General features: G+C 55.7%; 1 protein-coding gene across 4 annotated transcripts in view; it reads right to left on the bottom strand.

Moving 5' to 3' along the window:
- EPN2 (epsin 2) overlaps positions 1–14504 on the bottom strand; it is a 77392-nt gene that overhangs the window by 14143 nt on the left and 48745 nt on the right. For 2 of the 4 annotated variants that reach the window (XM_036451924.2, XM_036451926.2), the window contains 3 exons: positions 3194–3306; positions 2124–2216; positions 1095–1266 (listed from right to left, as the gene is read on the bottom strand). In XM_036451924.2, coding sequence (XP_036307817.1) covers positions 1095–1266; positions 2124–2216; positions 3194–3306 — 378 coding nt within the window. Of the gene's footprint in view, positions 1–1094; positions 1267–1954; positions 1988–2123; positions 2250–3193; positions 3307–14504 lie in introns of all 4 variants that reach the window. The other 2 variants (XM_045586477.1, XM_036451921.2) reach the window with 2 other exon arrangements.

Genomic DNA, 14504 nt, shown 5'->3' with positions numbered 1-14504 from the left:
CCCACCTCAACCCCCGGCTGCCCCACATACACCAGGAAGGACCCCATGCCTGCACCAGCTACACCACTGCATGCCCTCCTGCCCCGCACAGCGAGCCTTCTGCTGGGAACACTCGGCCTCTTCCTGGCCTGGCCACTCCTGCTCTCCCTTGAAGATTCTTCCAACAGGCCTGCCTCACCCCACCCCAATTCCTGATAAGCCCCACCTCTGAGCTCAGCCCTGCCCTCACTGCCTGAGCTCTCCACTGCCACCAAGGCCCAGCCAACACCTGACCGGAACCTTGGTTGTGTCTGGGCCCCTGCATGACAGGATGGAGCCTGGCATTTGGTACACTTCAGCAAGCACCCAGGAATCCCAGCTGAGTACAAAGATGGTTCTAGTTGGGGAAACAGATCCCAACAGGTATAGGCAAGTTGCCACAAAATACACAATTCCAAGTTCCTAGGCAGAATGGCCTGCGGGGCCCAGGCACCCAGAGTGAGGTGCTGCTGCCGTCCAGAGTGCAGGGGGGCTGGGAAGCCATCGCCTGCCGGTCAAGCGTGTGCCCAGCGACCCGCAAACCCGCGTGCCAGGATCTCCACCCACGTCAAACCCAGCACGCTGCACTCGGTTTCAGAGCTCTTCCTGCACGTTCTCTTACATTTGGCATTAAACACAACCTCACAGTGTTCATGCCGCCTAGTAAACTGATTTACTATTGTATTAACTAGTAAGAACAATTACAGCAAATGTATCCCCTTTCATTAGCAGTCATGTAAGTACATCATAGCCACTTGATTTCCACATTTCATGCTGTGTATTTCAGTTTGTTAACCTGGGCTGCTGAGTGCAATTCTGAGGCTGAAAGCACTGACGTGTTCCAGTGGTGGGACAAGCCATTTCTGATGCATGTGGGAAACAGAGAGGAAGGCTACTTTCCCTCCACCAAAGCAGAAAGCATTCAAAGCAGAAGGAAAGTCCTCAGGAGAGCAGCAGCCTGGGTCCCCACCAGGGGCCAGACTCACCGCACCTCTGCCAGATAAGCGAGAGCAACGGCTCTGCCCTGCTGCCCTCACCCATTCAGCAAGCATGCAGGAGGGAGAGGGGATCCTTACCGCATGGCCAAGGACTCGAAGTGCTGGCGGGGGCTGCGGGCCCGCTCCAGGGGTTGGTCTGGCTAGCTGAGGCTGACGGGCCCCAGGGCTCAGCTTGCTGGGCAGCAGGGCCTGAGCTGGGGAGGGCGTCCATTAAATCCAACAGAGTGGTCTGCTGTGGGTAGGAGCTGGGCTTTTGAGAAAAGGAGAAGAAGTTTTACTTTGCAAACATCCACCTGTCAGCAAAAACACTGCCCGTGCTTCTTACTAGAGCAGAGTCCCTCTTGAGGGGCATGAAGCCTTGGCATTGAGCAGCCCCATGCCCTGCCCTGCCCATGTCCCTTTGGCCCCGGCATTACCACAGCCACACGGAGCTCTTTACTCTGTGCCAACGATATGCCCACTTTCAGATAGGCGAGGGCTTTCCGGCATGACCCAGGCGTCCTCCTCCTTCCAGAGCACACACCCGCCGCCTTGCTCCCTAGCTGCCAGGATGCTTGGCCACTGAGCCCCTGGCCCTGTGGTTGGAGGGGCTGAATCCTGGCTGGATGAGGAGCTTGTTGGGAGCAGAGCCATGTCCTGGTCACCTTGAAGTACGGAGCAGGAAGCCTGGCATAGAAATGACGGCAGCAAGGAAGACCTGCACTACGAGGGCTGGCCCTGTGCCAGGAGATGGTTCCAAAGCACCTGACATTAAGCCTACGGAACCAACGGCCCCCATCTGCATGAGGTGGGCTCTACTCCCTGCTGTGTCACCGGGGGGACTGAGGTACATACAGACCAGCCCGGGGAATGGGAACCTAGGCAACTATCCCCTTGGCCATGCCCATTTCTCTCGGGTGGTCTCAGGAGGCCAAACATACTGTCAATTCCATCCTCACCTCGCTCTTGCTCGTTCCAGGCCTCAGGACTACCTGCAGGAGGAAGAGAAGCCGCCGTGGGAGCGCTCCACAGGGCGCGCAGGGCACTGTGGGTGGGCTGGCCCTTCAGCAGCTGCTGCGGGGCAGTCCCCGCGCTCCCCTCGGGCGGGCGGGCGGGCGAGGCACTCACCTCCGGCTTCTTCGGGACTCTGCCGGTGTCTCTCCGGCTCTCCTCCAGCGCCATCTGCAGCCTGAGGTCATCGCCGCGCCGGAGGCGCTCTTCCTGGAGAGGACAATGCACTTGAAGCTGGGGTAACTGCAATGACATCACTCTACAGAACAAAGCAACCGGGCCAGAACCAGGAAACGCAAGACTGTATCCTGTGCTATTTCAAAAGAGGACTGGGAAACAACCTGCAGGACACAGACTCTCCTGTGACTCCCTGCTCACCCCACACCCGCCTTGGGGTCCCAGGAGACTGGGGCACAGGCACCACAAATTGGCACCACAAGATACCTATTCTCAAATGTTTCTTATAAAAATGAAAATGGCTCTATAATTCTAAATATAGCAGCAATAGGTCAGTTTATAAAAGTAGAAAATCCGACAACCCAGAAAGGAATTCAAGAGGAAAATCACATATTGTTCCCCTCCACTGTGCATTCCTCCAGAAATGACTATTTCTTTTCTACGCTTTTTAATAAAAATGATTCATTATAGCCACCATATGCAAAAGACTGGGTCATCCTAATGATTAAATGATTACATAATGATTAAACATTAGTAAATAGACCTGTTACATTTATTATAAATGTAACAAATCACAGGCATGCTATGAACTAAAACGGCCCAGAGAACGCGCCTGGACTCCATCTACCTGTCTGAGCACCTCCCTGTCCAGATGCTGCTGGGCCTCACAGACTGCCCGGGGCCGAGCCCGCGGGGAGCCCACACACCAGCCGGGGAAGCCGTGGACACTCGGCTTGCGCAGAGCGAGCCCGTGAGGCTTGGCCAGGTTGGCAAAAGGGTTTCTGGGAAGCACTTTTGACTGGTTTGTCCCTTGGCAAAGCCTTCCTTCCCCGAAGACCTTTCCTAAATGTACTTTGTGTAGGACCCCGCCCTGACTGGGGGCAGGAGGTGACAGAACACACAGGTGGCAACACAAGTCATCTGCGGAGTGTGGGGCAGGGCAGGCGTCTGTCCTCCCAGGGGTCCCTGCCCCCCCGCACAGGGCAGCGCACAGTGGGCTTGGGCACAACCTGCTCAGCTACTTCTCTGCTCATGGCAAGCGCCAGCTGCAGCTGCAGTTCCTCTTCTCCGCTAGTCTGGGGCCGGGCCTGCTCCAGCTCGGAGGACACCCGAGGGGAAGTGGCTGTGGGAAAGGTAAAGCACAGGTTCATGCTCAGTAGGTACCCAGGCAAATCACAGCTCGCTCCCACCGCACACCCACAGGCCTGGCAATGCCCCAGCAATATGGGGATTGAAAGGTTTGCGAACATTTCAAGGTTTAAATCAAGTAATGTCAAATGTGGTTTCACAACTGCCACAACCGAGAGAAGATGCTTCAGGCACACGCCCAGCCCTCGGCCCCCAAGGAGCGGCCCTGCTCCAGAGTGGAGCTCGTTTTGTAGAAGACGGACAGAATGGCTCCTGAAAACCTGCATCAGAGAGCATCAAACACGTGCAGGGCACTATGCATCATAGCATGAGCATCTCCCTGTGCACTCACGGCTTTAAGGGTCCTGGGCGATGACAGCAAAACGTTTCTGCAGTAACCCTGAAGACTGTTGGGTTGTTAAGTGAAACTGTACACTGACTTGAAAAACAACACCACAAGCATATGCTCCTTTAAACTCCTGGGAGCAGCTCCTAGAAAGACAGCTTTTCCTGAAGGGATGGGACAGCTCCTGGCTGGTGTGGCACAGCCAGGGAAAGAAGCGTAAGAGAGGCTCGTCTCTCTGTCAATGAGCCATGCTGGGCTCTCAGCCTATCACAGTGTCTGTGCGTCAGGGCGTCTCAGTGCCTCCAGAAATTGGATATAAAGCTCTGGGAGCATGTGTTAAGTGTGTGGCCATCTCTGCCCTCCCCCCAGGATGGACCCACACTTCTCTGAAATTCTCCAGGGAGGTCTGCCATCTGAGAGAGGACTGGAACCCCTGCCATAGACGGTTCTGCACCTGTCCTCCCTCTGGGCCTTTGTGCATGCGGTTCCTCAGCGCCCCCCCCCCCCCCCGCACCCCCCCCCACACACACACACACTCTCCCCCTGGTCTCAGAGCTCAGCTCCTGGTGCCAGGGAGTCCAGGGAGGCCCTCCCGCTGGGGCTGGGCACCACCCCCTCCGGCACTTTGGAAGGTGGATGCCAGAAGACACACTTCTTGGGGAAGCCCCAGGCCAGCCTCCTCACTATTACATCCACTAACAAGGTTGACAGAGCAGCTGGCAAATACACAGCCACTGAGCGGACAGATGCTGCGCGCACAGGATGGACAGACAGAGGTAGAGAACTCACTTCATGGCTGATGGTAACTGCTTGAAAATGCTTTAACTGTGTATTAGTTTGTTCCTGCATTCCTTGTGTCCACTCTAACAAACCCAATCATCAGGACTCACCAAAACCCTGCTGTTGCCTAACTCTCCAATTTTAACTCAGCGCTTAGGACCTGCCTCTGGGAGAAAGTAAGAGCGGGGGATGATTTCTGACAGATGAGGTTTCTAGATGGCTGGGTTCTGGCCGTAGTGCACTCGACAGGAGAAGAGGGCTGGGTACACTGGGGTCGGGGAGGAATCCTCAGAACCAGGTGAGGCCGGGGCTGCTCCGGGCACAGGCTGGCGTAGTGCAGGCTCGGAGACTCTAAGCGGCATTGCTTTGTCACAACAACACATAACACATAAACAACAACAACAAAACAACAACACATAAACCATACTTCGGCAAGATTTCACTCAGAACAATTCAGTGGTGTTTGCTATGACTTATCATCAACCGAAGAACCATCCAAAAAAATGCTGCCACTATAAAAAAAGATATTCTTCTAGATAAAATCAAGTCAAATCCCCACCTAGTGCATCACCACAGTTTTCACAAAGCATTTCTTTAGAAATAAAGCTAGATGGCATCCAAATGTCAAGTCCATCTTAGTAATTTGATTTCTTAGTAACATACCAAAGAAAAGTACATATTTTGCTCTCAAACATCGCTTAGCCCATCCCAGTACTTGCGTCGGGGCTTTACTGTGCTCTGGAAGCAGAGCCGTTTCCATCCAAATGGTGGACACAGAGCCAGATGCTTCGGGGGGCGCCTGTGGGGGACAGTTCCGGAGGCGTCTGGGAGACAGGTCTGGGGGACTCTACTGGACTGAATGCAGCTCTTCTGTCCAGACCACCAGCCATTCAGACTGCCCGCTCCCAGCCTCTTTCCTGATAAAGCGTCTCTCAGCTTGCTTCACAAAACACTCAATTTGAAACCAACACAGTGCACCTGACACCCTGCATTTACTACCACATGGAAATGACGAGTGAAAAGAGAAGACCTCATATCCTACCTCACATCCCAAAAAGCTCAGCGCACAGCCCCGTCTTGGCAGGGGAAGCGGCCTTGGCAGCGGCGCCCAGGCCCGCGCAGCTGGGATGAATGGCCAGGGCTCCGAACACTGACCTCCCGCAGCAATGAGCCTCCCTGTGCCCGGCCCTTTCCGCACATCTGCGAGCCCGGCTGGCTTCACACGCAAATGCACCTGCTGTTAGAGCGATGCACAGCCGCCACCGGAAACAGCTTCCCACATCAATGTGGAAACGAGAGACAAAGGGTATTCCCCTAAATGCTGTGGTTTTATGAATGAGGCACAAGCTCTCAGTTCCGCAGGTGGCCAAATGCACAGCCACCAGCCCTGAGCATCAGCTGAGCTCACACAGAGGTCTCGGCTGTGAGGAGGACCCTGACAGAGATGTTTCTGCATTAGTGACAGCATCTCGGCCCCACAAAGGGCCTCTGTGCCGTGCACATGACGGTGAACACAGACATGGTTGTTTGATGGCCTGAATGGACCCTCTGACTACCTGAGTGTGGCTGGGCCTACTCTGAGGCTCTGAAGGTCCACAACTCACAGGGAGGGACCAGTGGGAAAGACAGGTGCTGAGAACTGCCCGCCCTCGGGTGAGCAAGTGCTCGCTCAGCCTGCGCCTATGGAAGGAGAGCAGCCCGTGCCTCCCAGTTAGTGAATCACGGCAGGAGCGAGAGCACACCACCGCCCTGTCCTGCCGCTGCGATCCCACGGGAAGAGCTCAAAGCCAGAGGTATAAGCACAGGCCCCACTCTGTCCTTCCCCTTCCGGTGCCTGCCTAGGAGAGCCCGCGGGAGAGGTGGGCCTGAGAGCTGGGAAAGCCCACACTCGCCTGAAGCACAGGCGCGGAGGCCCCAGCGCAGCAGGCCAGGACCTCCGGCCTCCCGCCTCCCCCCCGGGGCCTGTGGGCCCTTGTGCTGCGGGCAGGCCCTTGTGCCCCAACATGCTCCCCAAACAGAGACCGGAAGATGCCCTCACAGATGCTTCAGCAGGTCAGGATGAGGTCATTCTGAAGAAAGAAGGCAAAGCAGTCAAAGTAAGAGAAAAACAGAAAGCTGCTGCTTTGCTTCGCTAGGTTTTGCAATTTTCCTAGAAAGATTGCAGCTTCTACAATCACACATGCTGATGGACGGGAACACACACAGGGGGACGTGACTTGACTGTCAAGGGGCTCTTTGAGGTGACAGCATGACTCAAAGTTCTCCGCCATGTGGGCCTCCTGCAGGCTGAGGGGCTCAAGTCCATGTGTCCCCAGTGGAAGCTGGACACACAGGCACACAAGACATTTCACCAGGCCTCAGGGGCCCAATAAGACCGCACTGGGCTCAAGCACTGCTGCCACCACTCAGGTGACCAGGATTCGAATCCTGTCACCACCATTCACTAGCAGTGAGACCACCGCACACGGCCCGACCTCTCTGGACTCCTTCCTCTGTGAAACGGAGCCCAGTGGGGCTTGTGGGAGGGCAGCAGTGCCTCTGACACGGCGGGCTCTCCCGGGAGGATGTACCTGGCCCGGCTCTGCGCTCTGTCCCACCCATAACCACAGACCTGGGATGGAGCTCCGCTGGGCACTCCTATCACATCGTGGATCCATAAATGGTAGCTGTGGTGGCCCAGGCCTGCATGGGAACCTAGGCTGTGGTCTCCACCTCCTCTTTCTGCTGCTGTGGTCCTTTGGGGGAGGGACTGGGAGCCCACTCCGAGCCCAGGGCCAGCATCTGCCTCCAGCGACCGTTCCCAGTCCAGCCAAGCTCCTTCTTCATGACTACACGGCAGCCAAGTGCCCGCGCAGTCTGTCCCCACAGGCAGTCTGTCCCCACGGGCAGCACCTTCCGGCAGCTGCACAGCCATTTCCTGTGCCAGTACCGAGGGTGCTGAGGACACCCCGCCCTCGGGCTGGGCCTGAGCAGAGGCTTCACATCCGCTCCCCTGGGAGAAGCTCCGGGCCACACTGCCACTTCATAGGGAGGAGCAGGAAAGGCTGCTTTTAGTTTAATGAGGCAAATTACGAGAAGTAAGTTCAGATTGCCCGAGGTAGAATGAAAAGAGAAAAAAGATATCAACCCACGGGGGAAGGCCCAAGGCACAAGATGAGAAGTGTAGCAAAGTACCATCACCAGCGCTCTCTCAGGCTGCCAGGGAGGTCTGACTGTACAACAGAGGGACACACCGAAGGCACCTGATGCTATGGCAACCCCTGCCTACCAGATGACATCACCCCACCACCCATCGTGCTCCTGGGAACACCTCTAACTTGATTCCAATCCTGACCCTGGATCTGTTTCCAGTTCACAGCCGTGTAGAATGAGAACTGAGCCACGCACTGCACAAGGCAGCGCATGAACCAACCCCGACCCAGGGACGCTGCAAGGCAATGCCGGGTCCCCTGTGCCGTAGGCTCAAGAGAACAGGGAGTTCGCTGCAAAGCGACTGAAGGGACAGGACAAGCAGTGCAGCGCGTGGTCCCGGTGGTCTAGGTAGACAGAACAGCTGGAAGGCACTTGCATACAGCCGGACGCAGTTTGGAAGACTTTGGTGGGTGGCAGCGGCTCACCTCCAGGAGGCAGCGGCAGTGCTGCTGAGAGAACGTCTTAAACACTCAGCACCGAAGGAGCGGGAGCCACTCCTCTCCCAGAGGAAACACTGCTGACACTTTCTTGTGGTTCCACCAGGAAAGCTTTCTTATGCATGCTCCACGTGTGGACGTGTGGGTGCGCCTTTCTGGCATGTACCCACAGGGAACCTTGTCCATTCCGTGTGTGTGTAATGCCGTGTGAGTGTGTGTGTGTGTGTCTTGCCTTGGCTGACCTAGGCAGAGTGTTTTCAGCATGAGAGGCAGCCCAATGTGGAGGGCAAGCCCAAACACCTGGGCTCAGACTTGGGCCCTGCTACTTCTCAATCAGTGACCTTGGTCTAGGTGGTAGTAGGGTGGCAGTGAGGATTAAATGAGTTAATATGTGACAAGCAAGCCTTAGTCCACCGCCTCATCCATACAATACTCACTAGCATCTCAAAGAACCCTCAGTCTAGGAGGGGATACTGCTCTCAAACCCCCTAACTCCGTGGTCAGCTAACTGCAACTCGAGAGCCACATGCGGCTCTTTGGCCCCTTGAGTGTGGCTCTTCTGCAAAATACCACGGTCTGGGCAAGTCTATTTTGAACAAGTGGCGTTAGAAGAAGTTTAAGTTTAAAAAATTTGGCTCTCCAAAGAAATTCAATCATTGTACTGTTGCTGTTTGGCTCTGTTGACTAGTTTGCCGACCACTGCCCTAACTTATAGGCTATGGCTGAGGGACTGTGAGGAACTTGCCCAAGGTCACCTAGCCAGGGAGAGAAAGTCTGACCCTGCAGATCTTGCTCTTTATTAGCAACCCTTCCCACAGGACCAAAAGGTTAAATGACTCTCACAGCTGGCAGAACTCAAAGCCGAGCCTTAGAGCCGGGTCTCGCGCTTGCTCCTAACCACCTTCGGGGCTCGGAGACCACAGTCTTTTCCACGCAAGCTCGGCCTGGGCAATGCCCCACTCTCCCGAGCAAATGTGCATTCCACATGGAGATGCCTACCTAAGTGGCGAGGGGGAGGGAGTGCCAGGACAGAGGGGGCTTCTGAGTTCAGAGGTCAGGGAGTTGTTCTGACATGAGCTATTGGAGCAGAGGAGGGGGAAGCAGAGGCCAGACATAGAGCAGGTGGGAGTTCTGCTCAGGGGGTGGGGCTCTGAGGCTGGTATGGGCAGAAGGTGCCCCAGGGGTCACATGGAAGAGCCTTGGCCATTCCGGAGGCCCCAGAGGCTCTGGGAAGGTCTATGCAGAGCAGTGATGCAATAGGCCCGGTCCAGGAGCAATGTGGGCTCTCAGGCCAGGACTGCAGCTTTGCACAATGACCTTCAGCAGCAAGACTCCCTGCTTCCCCACCAACAGGGGCAGCTGTGACCTCAGCCGGGCGAGTGGACTCAGCACTGCAGTGCTTTCTTCTGACCAGGGCCCTCAGCACTGGCCCCCGGATGAGAGGTTGAGGACCTCACCTCCGCATGGAGCTGTATTTGGAAATGTTGCAGATGTAATTCGGTAAGATGAGGCCACACTGAAGCAGGGTGGGCCCTGGTGTCCTTACAAGACAAGAGACACATGAGCAGATGCCCAAGGACAGCATCTGACGGGGACGGGGGCTAGAGCGCTGCAACTGCTGGCCAAGGCGCCAGGGCCGGTGGCCCCACAGGAGCCGGGGAAGACCAGGGCCGAGCCTCCCCTCCGGTTTCTGAGGGAGCACGGCTGCAGATAGTATTGGCGCCAGAAGGGTGGACAACCTAAAGCCACCGGTTTGACTACCGCAGCATTCCTGGGAAGCTACTGGTCAAAGCCTGCCCAGGCACATCGCAGTGCCCCCACCTCCCTGCACCAGGCACCCTCACCGAGCAGGGAATGGACCGCCACCCCGGCTCTTTACTGGCCCTGCCCTGCTCATGAGCACAGCCTGCCCCTGGGCACCTGTCCCAGCAGCCCACTTTCAGTTCTGAGAGTCCCCTAGATCCTTCTGCCTGGGGGCTGTCCATTCTCCTCATGTGTCAGCTCCACTGCTGTCATCTATCTAGAAAGCCTTCCCCAACTGTGCCACCAGAATGCTCCACAGCTTCGCTCGCCAGATGCCCTCACCCACCCCTGGGCACCAAGAGCAGGCCGGTGCTGGGTGAGCACACAGAGGGTAGCTGCTCCGTGGGTTCCTCGGGGCCTGGCCTGCCCCTCACCACTGGCACTTACGCATTCTGCACCACGGACCTGCTGGCGATGTGGAGGGAGGCTTGTCCAAAACATGGAGCCACTGTCCTCACTGCTGCTTCTCCAGGGTCCCCGTGGCTCCTGCCGCTCCACCCCTGTGAGAGCTGCTCTTGGGGGAGCTGGGAGCCACACAGCTCCCCAGGTGGGAGGGAGGAGGGAGGGGGGAGGAGGGAGGAGGGAAGGTGGGGCTCTGAACACTGGCACTCACATTTGTGAGGAGGCACGGGGCAAGACATGAACTTCAACAAAGACACACGTATCTATGTTTTAATTCAATCAAAACCTAAAGACACTAAATGCCTATAGCAGCTCCTTACAGCAGCAACTTTCAATAAGTGTGCAGCAAGAATTTTTAAAACATGCAATACCTGACTTCTTCGACTATCAAGGAAAACAGTGACAACAACCAACACAGCAATAGTCCCCCGGTGTGAATGAATCAAAAGTATACCTATTGTCAAACACCAGGGGGTGAGGGCATGAGTGGGTGGGTGGGTGGAGGGAAGTGTTGGGGGTTAATGGAGGGATGAGGACACATATGTAATACCTTAATCAATAAAGAAATTAATTTAAAAAGAAATTTTTACTGAGTTCAGAGAGGAATGGGGAGTGAGAGAGAAATAGAAACATCAATAACCAGAGAGAATCATTGATTGGCTGTCTCCTGTACATTCCCCACTGGGGATCAAACCAGGGCCTGTGCCCTAGACTGGAATCGAATCCAGGACCCTTCAGTCCGCAGACCGATGCTCTATCCACTGAACCAAACAGCTAGGGCACATGTGTCAAACACAAGGCCCGCGGGCCAAATCCGTCCTGCCAGGCCTTGCAATGTGGCCCGCACCGCGCTGTCATCACTGCACTCCGCTGCGTTTCCATCACAATGACAGTTTATGACTGTTCAGTAAACCATTCGGCCCGTGATTTAGGCTGGATTTTAGATTTTGGCCCCTTCTCTGATTGAGTTCGACACCCCTAAGCTAGGGCTCTCCATTGATTTTTAGAGAGAGTAAAGGGGAAGGAGGAAAGGGGAGAAGGGAGAATGACAGAGAGAAACATCAATGTGAGAGAGACACGTGGATCGGTTGCTTCCTGCATGTGCCCTGCCCAGGCAGGGATCAAATCTGCAACTCAGATACATGCCCTTGATTGGGAATTAAACCCAAGACCATTCAGTACTTGGGCCAATGCTCTAACCACTTAACCACACTAGCCAGGGCCCAGAAAGGCTTGAGCCACATGCTGGCTAAGTTTGATTTTTGTTTTAAAGCAATTAACATTTCCCCCCACATCCTCTAATTTTCAAAACAGATTACAGAAGCCTCTTTCTCAGCTGCCCGATGCTCCGGAAACGCTCTCTTGCACGTGTACATGCTCTCCTCCGCAGTGCGTTGGCGGAGCCGGTGCCACGGCGACAGGCACCCCTGACGTCCCATGCCACACAGACCAGCTTCCCTGGAGCCCTGGAGGGCAGGCTGTTACCAGGGCCTTCTCAAACACGTGTGAGAAACCATGCATGCAACAGCTTTCAGAATCTCTCTAACGTTTAAGAATGTCTGATCTGCCGAGACCGGTTTGGCTCAATGGATAGAGCGTCGGCTTGGGGACTGAAAGGTCCTGGGTTCGATTCCAGTCAGGGGCATGTACCTTGGTTGCGGGCATATCCCCAGTGGGGGATGTGCAGGAGGCAGCTGATCGATGACTCTCTCTCATCGATATTTCTAACTCTCTATCTCCCTTCCTCTCAAAGTATCTTTAAAAAAAATAAAAAAAATAAAAAAATCACAACTCTTTGTTTAAAAAAAAAAAATGTCTGATCTCCATGAGGGAGTGGGGGGGCCATCCATCCCTCCACTGCCGGCGAGAGATTGCGTGCAGACCGTGAGAGCAGCCAGGATGGAGAGCCAGGCTCAGGCCCTGCCTCTCCTCACAGGGAGCACTTGGCCTCCCGGACCTCATCTGCATCCAGGACTCTTGTTCAGCAGCCAAAGAGAAACTGTCCTCTTTGTGCTGGTGGCCGAGAAGTTCAAAGCCAAATCTCCAGCAGTTATGTGTGACCCTTGCCTTGTCTCATTTTCTTATCCTTGTTTTCCTTTTGCCCAATTTTCTTCTGGTATCTATATAATCCTCTGACAATGCCAACTGCAATGCTTTCTAAAGTGAAGCAGGGCAAATACATGAAATGAATATGGTGAATCACTGCCCACGGTGTGCAAGGGGACCTCCCTGTGTGCAGGGCTCCCGGCCCAGAGGAAAGGCTGGCCTGACGGGAACTCTGGCGCCCCCTGGGAACAGACCTGAACCCCCACAGGCAGCATATGGCACAGGGCAGCACCGGCCAGAGTGCTGAAGGTGTCAACCAGCAGGGTTCATCGGACAGCTTGCGAGACCTGGCACAGGCAGCAGCACCCACCCCTTGCAAAGCACACCACTGCCCACTCGGTTCTGGGGCCTCAGGTTGGTTCTCCTCCACCTGAAGGAATCAGAGAGCAATGAGGATTTCTATCCTCCTCCTTCCTTCCGTTTTCTCCTTTCCTAAGAATGGGAAAGCTGACCCAGAAACCCAAAGCACCAGCCACCCGGACACGGTCATGGTCACGATCACACTGCAGCAAGGCAAGCGTGGGCCTGGCTCGGACACAGACGCAGGAGCCCCACAAAGGGAGCCGAGCAGTGAGTGGGCCTTCTCTCCTTTCACTAGCCCTCCCTCTGTGGAGGCCAACCGAGGCCCAGAGGGGGGTGGGCGGGAGGTCTAGCCCTGGACCTTGGAGCATCGATGTCAGAGGACAGCAGCGATCTTTCCTTCTAGGCTTCCAGCAACTCACAGGGACAATTCTCCCAACCCTGCGGTGCCTTTGATATGGGTTCCCGCCACCCCAGAACAGCTACACCTTCCCCACAGCCTGCTGAGCATCGTGAGTGGCTCTGCAGAATGTGGGAAGGTGGACAGAGCCCTGGGCAGAGGGGCAAGTGGGCTGTTCACTCCATACAAGCTGGCTACCTTGTCTAGATTGTCTGTCTACCCAGTCTAGATCGTCTTAAGCAAAACCCAGCCCATCACAACCCAAGAGCCCTCCTCAGGGTCCCACAGCTCCACCTGCACACAGCAATCCTGACCACTCCCATGACCAAGGGAGGCAGCCGGCACAGGCGGGCCCAGGAGCCAGCTCCCCGGGAACGAGGAAACCATGTGAGTGCGGGGAGGCCTGAGTGCAGAAGGCACCTTCCAGCCTGGATGCTCCCTTCGCCCTGGACTCCTCAGACCTCCTCCACACCTCCACCTGCGAGCCTGCTAGGCACGCCAGCGTGTCCAGAACACAATCCCGCCTCTGTCACTTCTGCTCTGCTCACGGGCGCCCTCTCGCCAGGGGAGACAGTCATCAGAGCTGTCCCAAACTCCTCTCACCTGGTCCAGTCCTCCAGCAAGCCTTGTCACTCTCACCCAGACCTCCACAGCCCCATCAGATCTAGGCATGCCGTCTCCCACCTGGAGGAGGGCAGTGGACTCCTGACTGGCTTTCCTGGGCCAGCCCTGCTTCATACATAGCCAGAGGGTGCCCCTGAGCCTGCTCATCCCTAAACTGGATCAAGTCCCTCCTCGGTGCCAAACCCACCCATACCTCCCTAGCTCACTGAGTGAAAGCCAAGGGTTTGTAATGACCCAAAAGCTCACCGCCAGTCCAGTTAGCATCTGGCACAGGACAGCATAAGGACAGGCAGAGAAAGAACTCGGGCTTTTATAGCCACCTGACATTGCTGCAAACGAAACGCTGACACAAAAGGACCAGTCTGAGATGGATGAGGCTGGAAAGAACTGCTCCTTGCCTGAGTCAGTCTGAGAAGTGGACCTACCCCTTCTCCAGGCCCGCCCTCTGCTGTACTCCCACCCTGATCTCACCCTCTCCCTCACCAGCTCCAGCCACACTGGCCACTTCCTGTCCCCCTTCCTGCCCAACACACACCCTGAGCAGCTCCCACCTCAGGGCCTTTGCACTGCGGCTCCTGCCATCTGCCTGGAGTGCTTTTCCAGATGCTCAACAGCTCATTCCTCCTCTTCCTTCAGCCTTGCTCCAGCATCACTTTCTCAAAGAGGCTTGTTCTGACCCCCTCCTGAACACTCCAGACCTCCTTCCCTATTCTTCAGCCAGGGCTGGGCTGCTCTGGGTTTTGCTGTTTTACAAAGCACTCATCATGTAACATGCTGAATACTGTCTTATGTGTATTGTCTCT

The sequence above is a fragment of the Pipistrellus kuhlii genome, unplaced genomic scaffold, assembly GCF_014108245.1.
Source record: "Pipistrellus kuhlii isolate mPipKuh1 unplaced genomic scaffold, mPipKuh1.p scaffold_m20_p_23, whole genome shotgun sequence".
Lineage (NCBI taxonomy): Eukaryota > Metazoa > Chordata > Mammalia > Chiroptera > Vespertilionidae > Pipistrellus > Pipistrellus kuhlii.
The sequence above is the reverse complement of the archived record's forward strand: the minus strand, read 5'-3'. Positions and strand labels throughout refer to the sequence as shown.